The 18057-nt window shown below is 34.2% G+C and overlaps 1 protein-coding gene across 1 annotated transcript in view; it reads left to right on the forward strand.

The window, feature by feature from the left end:
- Nucleotides 1-880: 880 nt before the first annotated feature.
- LOC131852236 (WD repeat-containing protein 7) overlaps nucleotides 881-18057 on the forward strand; it is a 117218-nt gene continuing 100041 nt past the window's right edge. Inside the window, exons 1-13 of the mRNA XM_059202883.1 lie at nucleotides 881-1115; nucleotides 1975-2088; nucleotides 3557-3700; nucleotides 4460-4525; nucleotides 4790-4952; nucleotides 5669-5801; nucleotides 9599-9625; nucleotides 12123-12213; nucleotides 13022-13169; nucleotides 14059-14160; nucleotides 15270-15410; nucleotides 15885-15963; nucleotides 16736-16877. Coding sequence (XP_059058866.1) covers nucleotides 882-1115; nucleotides 1975-2088; nucleotides 3557-3700; nucleotides 4460-4525; nucleotides 4790-4952; nucleotides 5669-5801; nucleotides 9599-9625; nucleotides 12123-12213; nucleotides 13022-13169; nucleotides 14059-14160; nucleotides 15270-15410; nucleotides 15885-15963; nucleotides 16736-16877 — 1584 coding nt within the window. The 5' untranslated portion in view covers nucleotide 881. The remainder of the gene's footprint in view (nucleotides 1116-1974; nucleotides 2089-3556; nucleotides 3701-4459; nucleotides 4526-4789; nucleotides 4953-5668; nucleotides 5802-9598; nucleotides 9626-12122; nucleotides 12214-13021; nucleotides 13170-14058; nucleotides 14161-15269; nucleotides 15411-15884; nucleotides 15964-16735; nucleotides 16878-18057) is intronic.

An 18057-nucleotide genomic window follows, 5' to 3' on the forward strand; every position in this document is an offset into this window, starting at 1 on the left:
CTGAGACAGAAATTATAGATTTATTTATACATACAGCTTTCCAATTAATACTATATCCTTATAAGCTATTATCTGAAAAATTGTAATAATAAGATATAAGAGGTTCAAGTCAGTTGAACTTCTTTTATCTTCTTATTAGAATTTTTCGGATTCATTCATTCATATTTATTATGATATATGATATATATACTTCATTTTACTGACCATTAATTCTGTTATTTCAATTATTAACCGGGTCTTAACACGAATAATTTTATGGCAAATAAAGGTATTTACTTCTCTCGACGTTTCGACTAGGTTGCACTAGACATCGCTCTTAATAATTTAAATAATGTATATTAAACACAAAAGTTTAAAATTAACCATTAATTCTGTTCTATGAACATTTCAACAATTTTCATATGTAACCATAATATACTTATGTATTCATCAGCTACATCTTTATTGTAGTCAAGTTTTCCTAATCTAATAATTATAGTGTGCCTACAGCATAAACCATTAATGCAGGTGGGTGAATAGTTTCATTCATCATCTGCTTCAATTTGTTTTTCTCTTCCATTCATTCCTGTTCGCAGTCATCTCGTTATTTACTTCCTTTCTTACCATATCATCTTTCACACAGTACATCCATCTCTTTTTCAGCTTTTCTTCTACTCTTATAAAATATACATTCACATGTAACACAGTCCTTAAAATATTGTCTTCATGCCTATGCATTCCATGTCCATACCATAAAAGATGATTACTCTTGAACATCTCCAACACCAGGGCCACCTTCATACTTCCTCTAATGTATTTATTCTATAAAGTTCCTTTATCAGCTATTTAAAAAAAAGTTAGGGACAAAACTACTATATATATAAATTTTTATTCTAGCAACAATGCCAGGCACAAACCTTATTGTGCCGGTGGTGCTGTGGGGCAAACATGCTCCCACTCACTGCATCTCCTCAGTTTACCTTTCTCGAGATCAGAAGACACTTGTTACCGGGTGCTACGATGGCCAAATCTGTATCTGGGCGGTACATCCTGAGACTCTGAAGATGATACCGAGGTGTCTGCTGGTGGGGCATACAGCACCTGTCACCTGTTTGTCCAGAGCCTCCATCATACAAGTAAGTGATTTGACAATGTGTAAAGTTTCTTATTTCTCACACAAACAGAAAATCATATCTGGGCCGTTAATTAGGTCTGGTTAAGTAAACAGAAATTAATAAAATGTATTTAAAGATATTAAATTAGTTATTTCATTATCATTATACATTAAAAATAATATGACATACCATCTGACATTATCCCAGACGGGGTAGTCAGTCATTGCCAACTGTCAATGTTGTGGTGAACACAACACTTGACCTGCCCATATTTGACTCAGTCAGTATATTTTAAATCCAATGTGACAAAGACGCATACCGCAGTTTCTCGGCATAATATTTGGTTATGCCATTGGTGTTCTTTCACAAGACAGTCAGAAATATATATAGATACACAAAGTTTTTTGGGGTCAGTCAGATTTAAACTCACATTCTTTTGGGCGTAGTTCAGGATAGTAAACCATTAGGCAATGAGACTCTCATACATCATGACATAGCATATCCATCTATATGTATTATGTATATGCATATATATAGATACTTTCTTTATAAATACATACATAGAAAATACCCAGATCGATACAAATATTCAAAATCATGAATACAAAATGTTTGTACCATACGAGGAATCGAACCCGCGACCATCGAAAATAGGGCGGTATGCTAAACACACTACAACCACAAATGTATATTGGCGGGGCACCAGTGAAAGGTGATTAGTTTGAGGATGAAGTCAGCTCAGTGACCTTATCATTGCAAATTCACCATGAGTACTAGATGTCACAGGTGTTCTGTTGAACCTGTAAACAATATCGAGTTACAAGGTTTATAGTAAAATGTACCCTATTTTTATAACAGTAAAGTGCATTTATCTTTCCAGGACAATAACTACATAGTGAGCTCATCGGAGGCCGGCGAGATGTGTACATGGGATTTGGTTGATGGGAAATGTCGTGAAAGCGTCAAACTTACGCAAATACATACAAACATACAGGTAAATATATATATTGAACTAATGTGGGGTTACGTCTGTTCGGGTTACGGCCTCTGATTAGACTATATTCCAGTTGACTTCCACGCGGTTCCCTCTGGAAACTATTTGCATATCAGTCAGTACCTACTAGCAGACCTGGCCACGCGCGCGCCAAAAGTCCTTAAATAAAATAATATTGCGACTATACATTGAGATGTAAGCTATCCTATCTTTCAAGTTGGATCAAATTACACACAATGTGCAAATCAAATTTGCAATCGGTTCAGTTTAGGACTCCATCGCGGACAAACAACGTGACACGTAATTTTTATATATAAAGAATTATCCTAATTTTGACATAATAACAAAAAAGTTAACCACTATGTCTTAATATATACATTTCCCAATTACATGTGTTTGTCATGTATCCCCTCCAAAATGGCTGGCCCGATTTGGATGAAATTTTGTGTGTACATATCTTCAAATAGTTCCCTGGATGGTTAGAAAACGTAATTGAACCCAGTAGATGGCTCTTTTACGATCAGGTCTGCAATGTCCGATAGTAACTATGTATTTATATATGTATATAACTAGCTACTCGCCCCGGCTTCGCATGGGTACATGTATATTACACATATAAACCTTCCTCTAGAATCACTATCTATGAAATAAACAGTTTTAAAGTCCATTGCGTAGTTTTAAAGATTTAAGCATACATAGGGATGGACCGATACATATTTTAAGGAACGTGTTACATATGAATGTGGATGGTTATAAGGTCAGAGGAAGGCCGAAAAAGAGATGGATGGACTGTGTGAAAGATGATATGGTAAGAAAGGAAGTAAATAACGATATGACTGCGAACAGGGATGAATGGAAGAGAAAAACATATTACGACGACCAACAAATAAATGGGATAAGGAAGAAGCAGATGATGATGAGGACGGACAGACAGTAACCGCGACTTTATTTATATATTCTTTATTGCACTTTTAAATACAGTTCTAAACTTAAACATATACAAAGTGAGCAAAGGTGGACTTATCTCTAAGAGAGATCTCTACCAGTCAACCCAACAGTGTGGCATAGCTAGTGGTGAGTAGGTAACACATGTGCAATTAAAACTATTATGTTAAAATCTCCAAAAGTTGAAAAAATAAAATATTTAAAATTCAACATATTAAATAAAGTTTGAATTATATTATAATTATAATAAAATATACAATAATAAATAAAATAAACATTAATAAAAGTTATATATATATATATATATATATACATACATATACAATTACTATAGATATCTACATATATTACATAAAATACAAATAATAAAATACATGATGAAACGAATCATACTAAGGTCGATAAATAGTACGATTTCAACCTTTTCTTAAAACAACCGATTGATGGACTTTCCTGTATCTGTACTGGTAGTTTGTTCCATAACCGAGCAGCGCATTATTTTATACTATGTAATGATTCACAGGCATACCACATGTGCAACAGCGAAGATTTGCGTCTCTTCTGTAATGGGTATTATGCTGAGATATTGATAATGGACCCATTCTCACTCGAGATTCTGTTCTCTTTGAGTTCCAAGATGAATCCTGATTGGATATCTGCGTTGCATGTAAGTACTGTACATTTTATTATTGGAATTGAGTGCTTTATTTATTTTGACGGCCTCGGTGGTCTAGCGGTCTAGAATACAGATTTACTTCCGATGGTCGCGGGTTCGATTCTTCGCTCGGTGCAAATATTTGTATTCATGAATATGATTGTTTGTATCGGTCTGGGTGTTTTCTATGTATGTATGTATTTACAAAAACAAATCGTAAGTGTTTATATCAGTTGTCTAGTACTCGTAACACAAGCTCTGCTTATCGTGGGATTAGATGGCGCTGTGTTAATTGTCCAGGGTTATTATTTTTGTTTATTTATTTATTGCATATGGTTCTTTTAATACATTATGGTGCATCCGCTTGTGCTAATAGTATACGCTGGCGGAGCACCATTTTAATTCATAATCACATCTTAATCATACCACACAATCATTTAATTCATATTCCATAATAATAATTACAGGTTGCATCGAAATTTATGACTTAATATATAAGATATTTTAAATTAATTATTAAAATGTTTGTCTGTCAGTTCTTGCTAATCTCAGAAACGGTTGGACCGATTTTGACGGGATTTTCACTCGCGGATAGTTAATGTTATAAAGAGTAAATTCCTTTTTTATATTTTAGAAATTTTATTAATTTTAATGCGACGCAACAGAAGTCGCGTGCAACAGCTAATGTAAATAAGAGCTGTTCGTGTATTTTGGTGATGTTTGCTACTTACCATGGTATTAATTTGTAACTATACGTGTATATTTTTTCAGGTCTTGCGTCCGTCATCAAGGAAAGATGATGTGGTACTGGCTATATCGATTACCGGCACTGTGAAGGTAATTTTTTTTGCCGGCCTATAGGCAACTACCATAGTGTTTTTTTAATGAAATGGTACCCTCGCAAGCGCTAATAGTATACATTGATGGGGCACCAGTAAAGGATGATAATAATGCCGCATGGTATTAAGTCCGCCCTATGTACTTTAAAATTAGTGCATTAAAGTTTAAGTTTAAATAAATAAAATGAGCATGAGGTCAAGTCAGTTAGTTCATCGTGATAGATTCAGTAGGTTATTATTTATTATACATCTCATTTTTTAGGTATGGTCTCTTCTTGGTCACGAGAATAAGCAGTCGGAGCCGATATACGAGAACGAATCGAAGCAGATTCGATGCCTGAACGCGTTGTCTCTCAACTGTTGTGCCTACAACCAGCGCACTGTGCTGATCGTTTGCGCTAAATATTGTCAGATTTATGATGCCGGTAATGTTTTTTTTTTATCGTTTTATCATCATCACTATCATCATCATCATTGCCATCACCATCATCATCATTATCCATCTATCATTCTGAGACGAACTTGTTAGAACTCCATGGAGATACCGTGCGGTGTCCCTAGCGAGCAGTTCTACAAGTAGTTTCCGGGACTGTGACCCGGGTGTAGGTTTAAGGGCCCCTTAGCCGCTGTACGTGAACACTCACACTTACCGCTCGTGTTTCGCCGCCTGCCCAGACAAATCTGGTAGGAGCCTACTAGTGCAGCTTTAGATACACGTACTTATTGCAGTTCTAAACAGGCCGATCTCTTTTAGAAGATTGTAGAGAGATTTCGTTAGTATACCTCTCGCTCCCACTTCGTCCGCATATAAATTAACCACATAGCTATTTTTCGTTAGTTCGCATTTTTATTCATGTAGTTTTATTACAGACTCTTATGATATCACAAATTTTTAATGTTCAAATTTCAGAGTGTTTTTGTGTTCAGAAGACCTGACAAGACAATCAGCTCATATTCCTTTCAAATGAGCTTGTACATGTTTACAAAAATACACATCAATGGACTGACCACCAGCATATGCAATTGCAATTTTGACAAAAGGAAATAGAGTAATCAGTGTCCGTAACTCGAATAGACCAGTCCCCGCAAGCATCACCCGTTCACGAGTATGACGTATTAATATAATAATTATGTTACGTAGGTGATTTCTCCGTGCTCTGTTCCATCCAAGCGCCGCGTGGTGAACGCTGGATGTCAGGGGACTTCCTCGCGCCTGATCGGGTACTGGTGTGGTCCACAGAAGGGAAAGGTTACCTGTTTCGACTACCTGCTAAGTGAGTTATTGAACGGTTGTTAACAATAGTTAAATTAGTCTTTAAACGAATGTATTACGTATCAATTTCGTATAACCCAGCTGATGAAATTGTAAATAGGTGAATTTGTGAGTTGTTACAATTGTGTATTGGACATTAAACAATTTCATGGATGAATAGTTCATTCATTAAATTATTGCAATACACAAATTTACAAAGGTATTACATCATTGTTGTAAGTATGGATGGATGGATGTTTGATAATCTGTATATATATATAACTCAAAGGTGACTGACATAGTGATCTATCAACGCACAGCCCAAGCCACTGGACGGATCGGGCTGAAATTTGGCATGCAGGTAGATGTTATGCCGTAGGCATCCGCTAAGAAAGGATTTTGATTAATTCTACCCCCAAGGCGACAAAATAGGGGATGAAAGTTTTGTATGAAACTTTGTCAATTTCAAACCGATCGGGCTGAGACTTTGCATACATAAAGCTACTATGACGTACGCGTCCCCTAAGAAAGGATTTTGATGAATTCCACCCCTAAGAGGATGAGGAAGCAAAAGCTAGTTTTAAAATATATTTTGTAAGTTGGGTGAAATCTAATGAGAAATGTTAAGTAAGTGCGATGCAGACGCAGCTGTGCGAGTAGGTAGTTTAAAATATGAACACAACTAGTAGTAAATAAAGTATTTTTTGCGTGAAAAAGTAACATACATACATCCATCCATTCATCCATACATCCATACTCACAAACTTTCGCGTTTATAATACTAGTAAGATGTGGAGGGTGGAGTCAAAGACAGGACTTCGATGCCATATTTTTTCGAACGATAAACAAAGTTCTACTGTATAGACTTAGCTGGGTTATAGGAAATTAATCTTAATATGTATATCATATAGTAGTTATTTTAATATAATATAATGGCGTTGTGATGGTGTTGGACTTTGGTTTGGTTGCTATTGGGTACTTTAAAATGTAGTTAATATGATTTCAGTTTATTGCTGTGCATTTTATGAGATTGCTTTATAAATTAGCTAATTGTTCTCTCAGCTTTGGCTACATAAATCCTTATCGTCCCTTATCTTGTTTTTTTAATGATGGTGTCAGTTTTTCTCATGTGTATGCAAAAATAAGTATACATGTAACTTTTTTTATATATATATTTTTTAATTACATCAAGAGTGTCATCTTAGTAGTTACAAGATCGCTAGTTTATATCTGGCTAACATTAAAAATCATTATATATCATAACTTATTTCTTGATATATCTGAAACTTATATAGATGTACTTATATACAAAAGTATATTTCAGTTGTCTAGTACACAAGCTCTGCTTGCTTCAGTATGAATTGTCTATGGTTATTATTATTATATATATTTTTTCTCTTACATTATATTCTCTTGTGTGTGTGTGGTTTCTGGTTTTTCTGAAACATTTTTATTTTTATTGTCAGTGTCAATGTCAATCCCACAAAATACAAAATACAAAATTTGTATTCATGAGTATGATTGTTTGTATCGATCTGGCTGTTTTCTATGTATATATTTACAATAAAGTCTTATATGTATGTATAGTACCAGATCATACATAGTACAAGAACTGCTTAATTTAAAGTAGATGATGAATGTGTAGTGTCCAGGGTTCTTTTTTTTCTGGATTGGCATGTTGGTGCATTTGTCAAAGACAATTATCCAGAGTTATTATTATCATTAAGACTTTTTTTAAAGTGTCCATTACAACCAAACCAAGGTACAATCACATTATACGTACAATTAAAAGCAATGAATCATGCATTATACTATTCCATGCCATGCGTTGAAATAAAAAAAGTTTTTTTTATTCATATTAACATTAATAAACAAGTAATCCTTTCAGATGCTAATAACTTAGAAATTATTAATATAATTTGGCTGTATGGGCGCAGTTCCCTTTGCCTTTCTTTTAAAGGGTAAACAAAATAAAAAATAATTGAAATTATTTTGTATATATAACATGCATAATGTTCAGACGCTTCGTTCTGTCTTTTTAACCGTAGTATTAGATGTTTCAAATAAAAAAAGAACTTTTTTTAATTGCGTCTTGGCTTGGGAATGAAATAATCATCATTAGATATTCATTCTAGCACTTGCCTGTATATTCTAAATTGATTTTTATTACGTTGATAATATTACTAAAGTGCCAGGAAATTAATAAAATGTCACTGTAGAGTATTCAGTTATAAGTATATATTGTAAGTAAAGTCTACTAAACTGTATGTAATCTGGAGTGCTTATATCTTTTAAATTACTCAACGGATTTAAATGCAGTTTACAGCAATACATAGAGTGATATAATAATAATAATAATAATTTATTTATTTGCCTGCTACATGGTAATTTTGATCTTACAATATAATATAAGTACACGACATGCAGCACCCCGTAGGGGATGCAAATATTGAAATCGATATCATAATTATTTTAATACAATATGTCATTAAATTTCTTTTCATTAAAAACATTATAATAGGTACCACAATAATGATTCAAGAGGAAGGTTTATATGTATAATACATGTGTGTTATAGTATAGAACAAGCCGAGAAATTCAAAGATTTGTAATGCATCCGTGCGAAGGGACGGGTCGCTAGTGCTAATAAGCGTATATATAAAGCAAAAACTCTATACCTAGTTAAATTATAATTAAACTCAATATAAAATATGATTTAATGGATTTGTATATTTTGTTTAATTTCGCATTCTACTATTAGCATGTGGGAGTCTACAAATATTCAGTGCGGAAACCTGACCACCGCTACTGATAGTGTTTCGACTTAGACCATTAACGGATCCACACCCAAATTCTTAAATTGGGAAGTTTCTGAACTATATTTTTCTATATTATATATGTATAAAAAATATTAATACCATTGTAATATAGTTTCTAATGTAATGACTATAGGGATTAAAATAATTTACTCAAGCTTGTTCATTGTATTATGAAATATTTATTTTTTAATGCTATCTATGTAAGCATGTGCTTATTATCCAGATCAAATAAGAATATAAAGGTATATTAAAAAAAATCAGATTTATACTGATAAATGTGAAATGCAATATATGCTGGTGGGGTACCAGTGGAAGATGATAAAATGAGCATATGATCAGGTCAGTTAGCCCATCGTGGGAAATTCACCTGGAATTTATCACGATGGTTTCCAGAGGGAACCGCGTCAGACATGGTATATTGCTAGCAATGGGGTATTAGACCACATTACTAACAAAACTATAAATATATTCATTCATTCATAATTTAAGAGCTACGCTCTTGTCGGTGGAGCTCTTGCCACTTTCCGCGATCTTCTATAAATATATATAATAGTATAAATATTATGGCATGATGGGGACAAATTTATCAGAAATTAACTACTTCGTTTTCCAGAGCAGACTGTGTAGGTCTACCTGTTAAGGTATATTGCTAGTATTGGGATAAGTGACTAAATTGCTAGCAACGTACCATGTCAGTCCACCTAGATTTTATTCAATGGATGGTAATGGAATGGTGCACCCGCCTGTGGCCTGTATGCGCTGGCGGGGCAACAGTGGAGTATGATACGATGACCATGAGGTTAGATCAGTTAGCCCATCGTGACAAATTCACCAGGAATTTATCACGATGGTTTCCGGAGGTTAAAAGGTTGACTTGGTAGATTGCTAGCAATGGGGTTATCAATCCACATTACTGATAATCCGCTTTCTTCCCTAGTCCAACTAGATAATAACTTTGATATACAGAAATTCTAAAGTATAAATATAATTTTTGTTATAGCAAACTCCGCGGACGGGCTCTCAGTAGGTCAGCACCAATTTCTTTGTATAATTGAATATTATTTGTTTTTTAATTTGTGATCCGTACCTTGTTTTGCTTGCACTGTATAGTTACGCTTAGTTTATTTATTTGAATTTACGAAATATAGTTTAATGCGGTATATATTCTATATTTTAATATATTATAATAGTATATGTATATATAGGCTTTTGTCTAATTTATCTATAATATTCGTAGTGGATGTTTATAACTTACTCTGTGCATTTAAAAGTGGGATCTGTATTGTAAAAATGGCGGGAATGGCCAAACTAAGTGTGCGGCGCGAATTCGCATTTTATTTAAATACATTGAATTATACGCGCACCAAATAATAGGTTACATTAAGTCACAGAAAAATGTTTTGTGAAATTGACTTTATGGTTAAAATTTTGAAGCCGAATACACAGAAAATATTTTTGTTAGTTAATGCAATTTATTATTAGGCGTTCGTGTAGACCAGGGGCTTAATTATGTAACGCTGTGCATATTTTAATTATACGATATTATATTTAAACGTTTACAACCTTATTCATAAACACTAAAAGCCTAAATTAAATTTTAATTGTTGCAGTCTGTTTTGTCTCTTTTCTTTTAAATTAGGTCAATTGAAAGAAAAGGATTAGACAGTTTTTATAGAATTGAGTTTAAAATGAAGGTATTTTTATATTTTTTGTTCATTTGTTTGCACGTGGTGTTGGGGTACATATTGTAAACATTTGGGATTATATATTTGAATGATAAAATATTAAGTTAATTAAAATTATACTTTATGCATATAACAGGAAATTCCTTTTTTGCAATACTATGATTTAGTCATAGATTTCAAAACTGTCATGTTGATTAGACATTAATTTAAGTCAAATATGGGACTGAGTTTTTTAAGTAAGTTTGGTTATATATTTGGTTATTTTCTTAATTTAATTGAGAGTTAAAAAGTTTCGGATTGCAAAAATTAAATAGTAGAATAAAATGAAAGTCTGTCGGTAGATTTTATTTTATATATTATACAATATATAAAAGAAATAATATAATATTATTTTAATAAGAGAAAAAGAATGGTCAATTGTGTAAAAATAATTTTATTCATCAATTAATTTTATATACCACTTATATATGAATAGCATTGGATTATAGTATTTATATCTCGCGTATAAGAGTTGAAATTAAATTATACTTATTATACTTAAGGGGAAAATAGGGTTGATTCGTTTGAAAAAGGTATATTTTGTGATTCTTTTTTATGAAACAGTTAAAATCTGTTTTTAAATCGAATGGTACATTGTTGTATGATTTTTGAAAAATATTTTGTAAAATTTTTATGAAGAAATATTAAAAAATATGCAGCAATTATTCAGGAGCGTCTGGAAAAAAAGATGAATGGTGATGACATTCAGAACTGCTATCAAAATAAAAAAAAAATCGATAAATAAAAAAAATCCCTATTCCCCCTTTATGTAACTTAATTTTAAATTGTACTTGTCAGCTTATATAATTGTATTGTCAGCATTTAACATTATGTTGGATATAAGTAGATATATTATTTTAATATGGCGTTATTTTATGTTTACAGTCTATATATTTTTATGTTTAATTGCTTTCCGCACATCCATTTTGTCCCATCTATTGTTTAATATTATTTTAATGTGGTAATAATGTTTTTGTACATCATTAAAAATAAGAGTGTGTTCACAGTTGACTTGAGGTAGGAATTATACGTAAATAATGCATTTACTTTCAATTTTGTACGCTTAGTTAAGAAAAAAAAGCTTATTTCCATCCTCAGAATGCAATATATCATCAGTATAAATGTCATTAAGATTGGTCTAAAATTTTAAACGTGAAAAGGTAGAATAAAGACAGACTTTCGAATTATAATATTGATATGCATTAACTTTTTCTATGACACCGTATCAATTGTGAACACGCCCTAATTTCGTGTCGAAAATATACATATCTTGTGAAAGAAAGGGTAAAATTAAAATAAAAAGTCATTTATCATCATTTTAGCTCCCCTCAGATCGATCCCCCGTCCAATTCCAACCGGGACCGATGTTACGACGGCCTGAATCGAGGTTCGAACCCCTAGCGAGGCCCTCAGACTAAAGTCGTATCCGTCAGGCGGGAGTTGGCCTTCAGTCGTTCCATAAGTCCTTCCCCGGGTTTGGAGTGCCATCTGCACTCGCCCCCTATCGTCCGGTGAAGCTGTTAAGGCCAGCTGCGGCCAACAGCTTTAGAGTAGTCCGAAAAAAAAATCATTTTAGCCGCTTATGAACGTCAATTATTTTAATGTAATATTTTTCCCTGCCATCCAGTTCAGTATACAGTTTTATAATACTACTATCCTATATCCTACATGAATAAATGATTTTTTATTTCATTTGTCTACAACCCTTTTCGTTACAATTTTGTATGTTCCCTATTTGTTTTTTTTTATTTGTTCGATGTCTCATTTATATGGTGGATTCTTATGGAATAACTTTTGCAGCTCTGTCCCGGATCATAAAGGCTTCCATGGACCTACAGTGGAACATGACAGCCCAGTGTTGTATGGTATCCTGGCGCATCCAGACAATAAGGTTAGTGTATTTGATAGCCCTTGTGGTCTAGCGGTGTAGCACACTTTACTTCCGATGGTCGCGGGTTAGATCCTCGCACGCTACAAAAATTGGTATTCATGAGTATGAATTTTTGAATTGGTCTGGGTGTTTTCATAAGACGAGTATGAGGTCAGGTCAGTTAGCCCATCGCGACAAATTCACAAGAATTTATCACGATTTTTTCCAGGGTAAAACCGCGAGGTCAGCCTGACATGGTATATTGAATGCCATGGGTGAGATACATCATTAGTCCACATTACTAACAATCCTTCCCCCCGCGAATTATTAACCCTACTTTAATATTGGAGCTTGGAAATATGTAGAACAGGTTTCGACATAGTTCAGACTCCAGACAAGGAATAACAATTGTTTTATTCTCTTGAAAGTTTAGGGCAGATTTATTTTTGTCTGATGTGTCGTGAGTTGATTACTAGTTTTCACAATTATATGTCCTGTTCTGACACCTTCTGATGATATTTTAAGTAATGCACATGTAGCTCTAGGAAAGGGAGAACTCCGACGCGTCACAACACAACCCTTGAACATTTGTCAGACGAGAGATGACGCCTCATTGCTACAAACCTCCGTTCTGACTCAACATGGATCGTTTCTGATGAGATACAACAGAAGCCATCAAAAACACGACGTATAACTAGTATGAACGTTACAATACTAAATGTACTTAACCGATACCTTCCTGCGCGTCATGTCACGACACATCAGACAAATATAAATGCACCTTAAGACATGTGTATTGTCCTGGGTAATTATTATTGTTTTTTTGCAGCTGCTCTCGTGCCCTCCAGCGATGCGTTTAGTCATCACGTCAGTGGGTGGTAAACAGCGCAGACTGTTGTTACGCGGCGATTCAGCAGGCGTGGTCTCCATATGGAATGTTGATGATGCAGCCGTACCCACTCCTAACGTAACACCCTGTATGTATAATTTCATAAACTGTCTTTACACGATATGTTCTACGAGGTTCGAATCCCTAGCGGTGCCTAGACTACAGTCGTATCCGTCAGGCAGGAGTTGCCCTACAGCTGCTCCATAAGACCTTCATTTGTTTGGAGTGCCATCTGCACTCGCCCCCTATCGTCCGGTGAAGTTGTAAAGGCCAGCTGGTACATAATATTAACATTACAGATAAATTAATCAAATCGCATCAAACCATAATCACAGATAATTAATTACAGCCTGATGACAGATCTGCACTACTATACTTTGGCACTCGTATTACGCTAAGACAGTAACTTTAGTACAATATAACCCCATAAGTCCTTCCTTTGGTTTGGTGTGCTATCTGAACTCGCTCCCTATCGTCCGGTGAAGCTGTAAAGGCCAGCTGGAGCAAACAGCATTATCATCGTCGGCATGCGACGCCCATGGTACAAGTGTGCGTGATCATTCTGTGGGACTAACATGTCATGCCACTTATCCTGTAATTTCACTGCCTAATCTGCACACTACAACCGAAATACAGCAAGTAAAGCAAGCTGATTGGCGGCTGAAATTGGTGAGACTGAGTTACACACGTAAACGATTTTTTACAGTACTCGGGTAAACATCTTACCACGCACAGACACGTTATGGAATCAACTTGTATTTCCGAACTGATACGAAATTGAAACCTTCAAGAAAAGAGCTTATTTCTTAATGGGTGCTAGCCTTTTAATAAATAACCTCTTTTTTGAAATTCCCCTGGTGTTGGTAATCATTTACCATCGTGTAAATTCCAAGTCCATTTGTACCCTACGCTATGAAACTAATCATGTGAGTCCCAACCTCTTTTGTATCCTATGCTATAAAGCTATTTTTGTTTAGCTCACGCGCCTGTAGTGATGACGAGTTTGGATATGGCGTGGGCGGAAATGAACCCCAGTCCCGTTGGTATATTGGACCAACTCCACCATCACGATGAGTCAGGTATATGGCATATCTATTTTTTTTTTAATTACTGAATATTTCGAGACGTGAAATAATATTTAATACTAGATGACCCAACCAGAACCAACAAGTTGTATATAAAATATAAAGTAACAACACAATTATTTGAAAGAGCAACACGCAAGTTTCTATGTCATTCTTCTTGTTAATAGACAGCTTTCCGAATGAGCGGTTGATTGAAAAAAATGTGATAACTAATCAAAAGTGCTTCAATGTAAGTTTATTTGAAGAAATGATTTTATATTATACTCTATTCATCAATGTTTTCAGAAACTTGTAGGAGTCTTCTGATAAATAAAGATGCAGTTTTAGGTAATGACGGCATAAAAGTCATCTGTTCGTGCACGAGATGCACTACAGATAAGAGTAGGGTTAACAAAATAGTAGTAGGTACTTACTAAACTATTGTGTTCTGAATCATGGGAAGCATTAAGATGCACTTGTTCATTACCAGTTAAACATATGTATATACTTTTAAATATAAGTGTATATTTATTTTACAAATGTAGAAATTATGTGATGCAAAGAATATTATGTGATACAATTTTTTGTGATAAGAAATAAATAAATAAAAATTAATTCCTAAAATTAGTACAATATACTTATAATAATACCATGACATAATTAATTAATGTAATTTATACATTTAATTAAATTGGAGTATCTGTTTGTAATATTGAAATAACCGTTTTTACTACATGCATGTAAATATAAGTACGGTACATATACCAAAATAACATTTTTTACATTTTTTGTCTGTCTGTCTGTTTGTTCCGTCTAATCTTTGAAATGGCTGGACCGATTTTGACGGGACTTTTATTGGCAGCTACCTGATGTAATAGAATAACTTAAGCTACATTTATTTTAGAAAATAAAGTTAAATTCCATGCGAACGAAGTCACGGGTACAGCTAGTTTATAATGTAATCTTAAATTGAATCTGTTGTTAATTGTTGCATGTCCGAAAGGGTATAACTGTTGAAACATGTACTGAATACCTACATATATTGTTATATCACCTACAAATTAATGTACCCACACAGTTAGCAATAAAGATATATTCTATTTTATTCTATTTGACCTTTACAGAAATCAAACTGACGGCCTCTATATATCTTCTCGCCGCCAATCGTCTGGTGGTAGGGCGGGAGGACGGGTCCATTGTGATAGTGAATGCAACGCATACAGTGCAACTACAGTTGTTGCATGGCAGCCATCAACAGTTGGATGGTATGTATGAAATTTAATAATAATTGATTTCTCAGACAACATGAACCATTTTTTTAGTAACAGTTTAGTAACATAACATATACTATGTTAGTAATCATTACATAGTATAAAACAAAGTCGCTGTCGCTGTCTGTCCCTATGTATGATTAAATCTTTAATATTTTTTTTGGATTTTGGAACGATTTTTAAATATATAGAATGATTCTAGAGGAAGGTTTATATATATAATACATGTACACCCGTGCGAAGCCGGGGCGGGTAACTAGTTACTAGTATAAAATAAAGTCGCTGTCGCTGTCTGTCCCTATGTGTGCTTAAATCTTTAAAACTACGCAACAGATTTTGAAGCGGTTTTTTTCTAATACATAGAGCGATTCTAGAGGAAGATTTATATATATAATACATGTACACCCGTGCGAAGCCGGGGCGAGTAGCTTGTTGTTAATAATTAAAAATATTTTTTCTCCCATTAAGATTGGCCACCTCATCAGTTGCTGCTCGGACATAACGGTCGAGTCAATTGCCTGCTATACCCACACCATGTGCATCCAAGGTACGTTGAATATTTTTTTTTATATTACGACAGTGGAAACCAAGCCTTTGGCCCATCTGATGGTAAACAGTTACTGTTGGAAATTAAACTTCTTTGTTAATACTTTTTTATAACCATATATTTTTAATGTTACTGTCACTGTTCTTCTTTTGTTTTTTCATTGCAATTGATCTTTTCACAATATACGGAAGCAAATTATTTTCATTTATCCACAATGATCTAGTTTTAATACAATCACCAACCAACTGGGAAATCCATAATACTCGCCAACAGTTGCCGTAGCCTATGGACGCCTGTAACACGTAGGGTGTCACGTGCGCGTTGCTATTAATTGTAGCTTTTAATGTTTTAGATTGGTACTAGATGGCGCTGTGTGAATTGTCGTGAGATATAATTATTAGTAATCAAGTATAAATACAATAATCGGAATATAAAAAGTCGAAGGAAGTTTTTTTTGTGAAGCAGATGATGATGCATACATATAAATAAAATTGGAGTGTTTGTTTGTAATATTGAAATAACCGTTTTTTACTACGTGCATATGATTATAAATACGGTACATACACGAAAATAATATTTTTTACAAACTTTGTCTGTCTGTTTGTTCCGGCTAATCTCTGAAATGGCTGGGCCGATTTTGACGGGACTTTTTTTAGTAGGTAGCTGATGTAATAAGGAGTAACATAAGCTACTTTTATTTTAGAAAAATAATGTTAAATTCACGGGAACAGTTAGTATGTTATATATTTTTCTTTTTTTTTTTTATCTTTAGATACGACAAAGCCCATCTGGTGTCCGGCGGGATAGATTTCGCCGTCTGCCTGTGGGATCTGTTCAGCGGTGCATTGTTGCACAGATTCTGCGTCCACGCTGGGGAGATCACGCAGCTGATCGTGCCGCCATCTAATTGCAGTGTGAGTCTGATTTGTTTAGTTTTCTATCAAGCTTATGGTCTATGGCCGTGCGTGTCACTTATATTAGAGTTTTTTTTTACTTTTTTTTTATTGGGAAGTTTGGGCTATTGTCAGGTCCTAAGACGTGCAACACTGCGACCTGTATAGATCTATTGTGCTCGCCATTACCTATATTAGAGCTTACTTACCAAGTTTTATTTTTTATTTCACTCAATATGGTTTCACTGCCGGCAAGTCTACTACTGATGCAGGTGTAGCGCTTATTACACATATATTCGAATCATGGGAAAAATCACAGGATGCTCTCGGCGTTTTTTGTGACTTGTCGAAGGCGTTTGATTGCGTAGATCATGAAACACTTTTGTACAAGCTCAAACACTATGGTATTAGAGATAATGACCTTAGTCTAATGAAAACTTATCTAGAGGATAGGGTGCAAACTGTAGATATTGATGGTGTAAAGTCTAAGGGAACTAATATAAAAATGGGCGTTCCTCAAGGTTCAATATTAGGCCCATTTCTCTTTTTAATTTATATAAATGACCTTCCCTACATGGTAGAGAAAGTTGCAGACATAGTGTTATTTGCGGATGATACTTCGTTAGTGTTTAAAATTGGTCGCCAATGTAATCAATTAGACGATGTAAATTATGCTATCTCTGCTATACTAAATTGGTTCACATGTAATAATCTATTATTGAACTCCAACAAAACTAAGTGCATTAAATTCACGCTGCCTAATGTAAAACAAGTAAATACGCAGCTATTGCTTAATGATGAAATAGTAAATTTTGTTAATGATACAGTTTTTTTAGGAATAACAGTGGACTCGAAGTTACAATGGGGGCCCCATATTTCAAAATTAGCCAGTAGACTTAGTTCTGCTGCTTATGCAATTAGAAGGATAAGGCAATTAACAGACGTGGCGACGGCAAAACTTGTATATTTTAGTTATTTCCATAGCATTATGTCATATGGCATACTGCTATGGGGTAAAGCTGCCGATATAAATACTATATTTATTTTACAAAAGAGAGCCATACGTTCTATTTATGGTATGGGTTCTAGAGAGTCATTACGTCAATGCTTTAAACAATCAAATATCCTCACCGTTGCCTCACAGTACATTTATGAAAATATTATGTATACAAGGAAAAACTTAGATAGTTTCAAGAAACTT

The sequence above is a fragment of the Achroia grisella genome, unplaced genomic scaffold (assembly GCF_030625045.1).
Source record: "Achroia grisella isolate CSIRO2021 unplaced genomic scaffold, CSIRO_AGI_Agris_v1 utg841, whole genome shotgun sequence".
Taxonomy (NCBI): Eukaryota; Metazoa; Arthropoda; class Insecta; order Lepidoptera; family Pyralidae; genus Achroia; species Achroia grisella.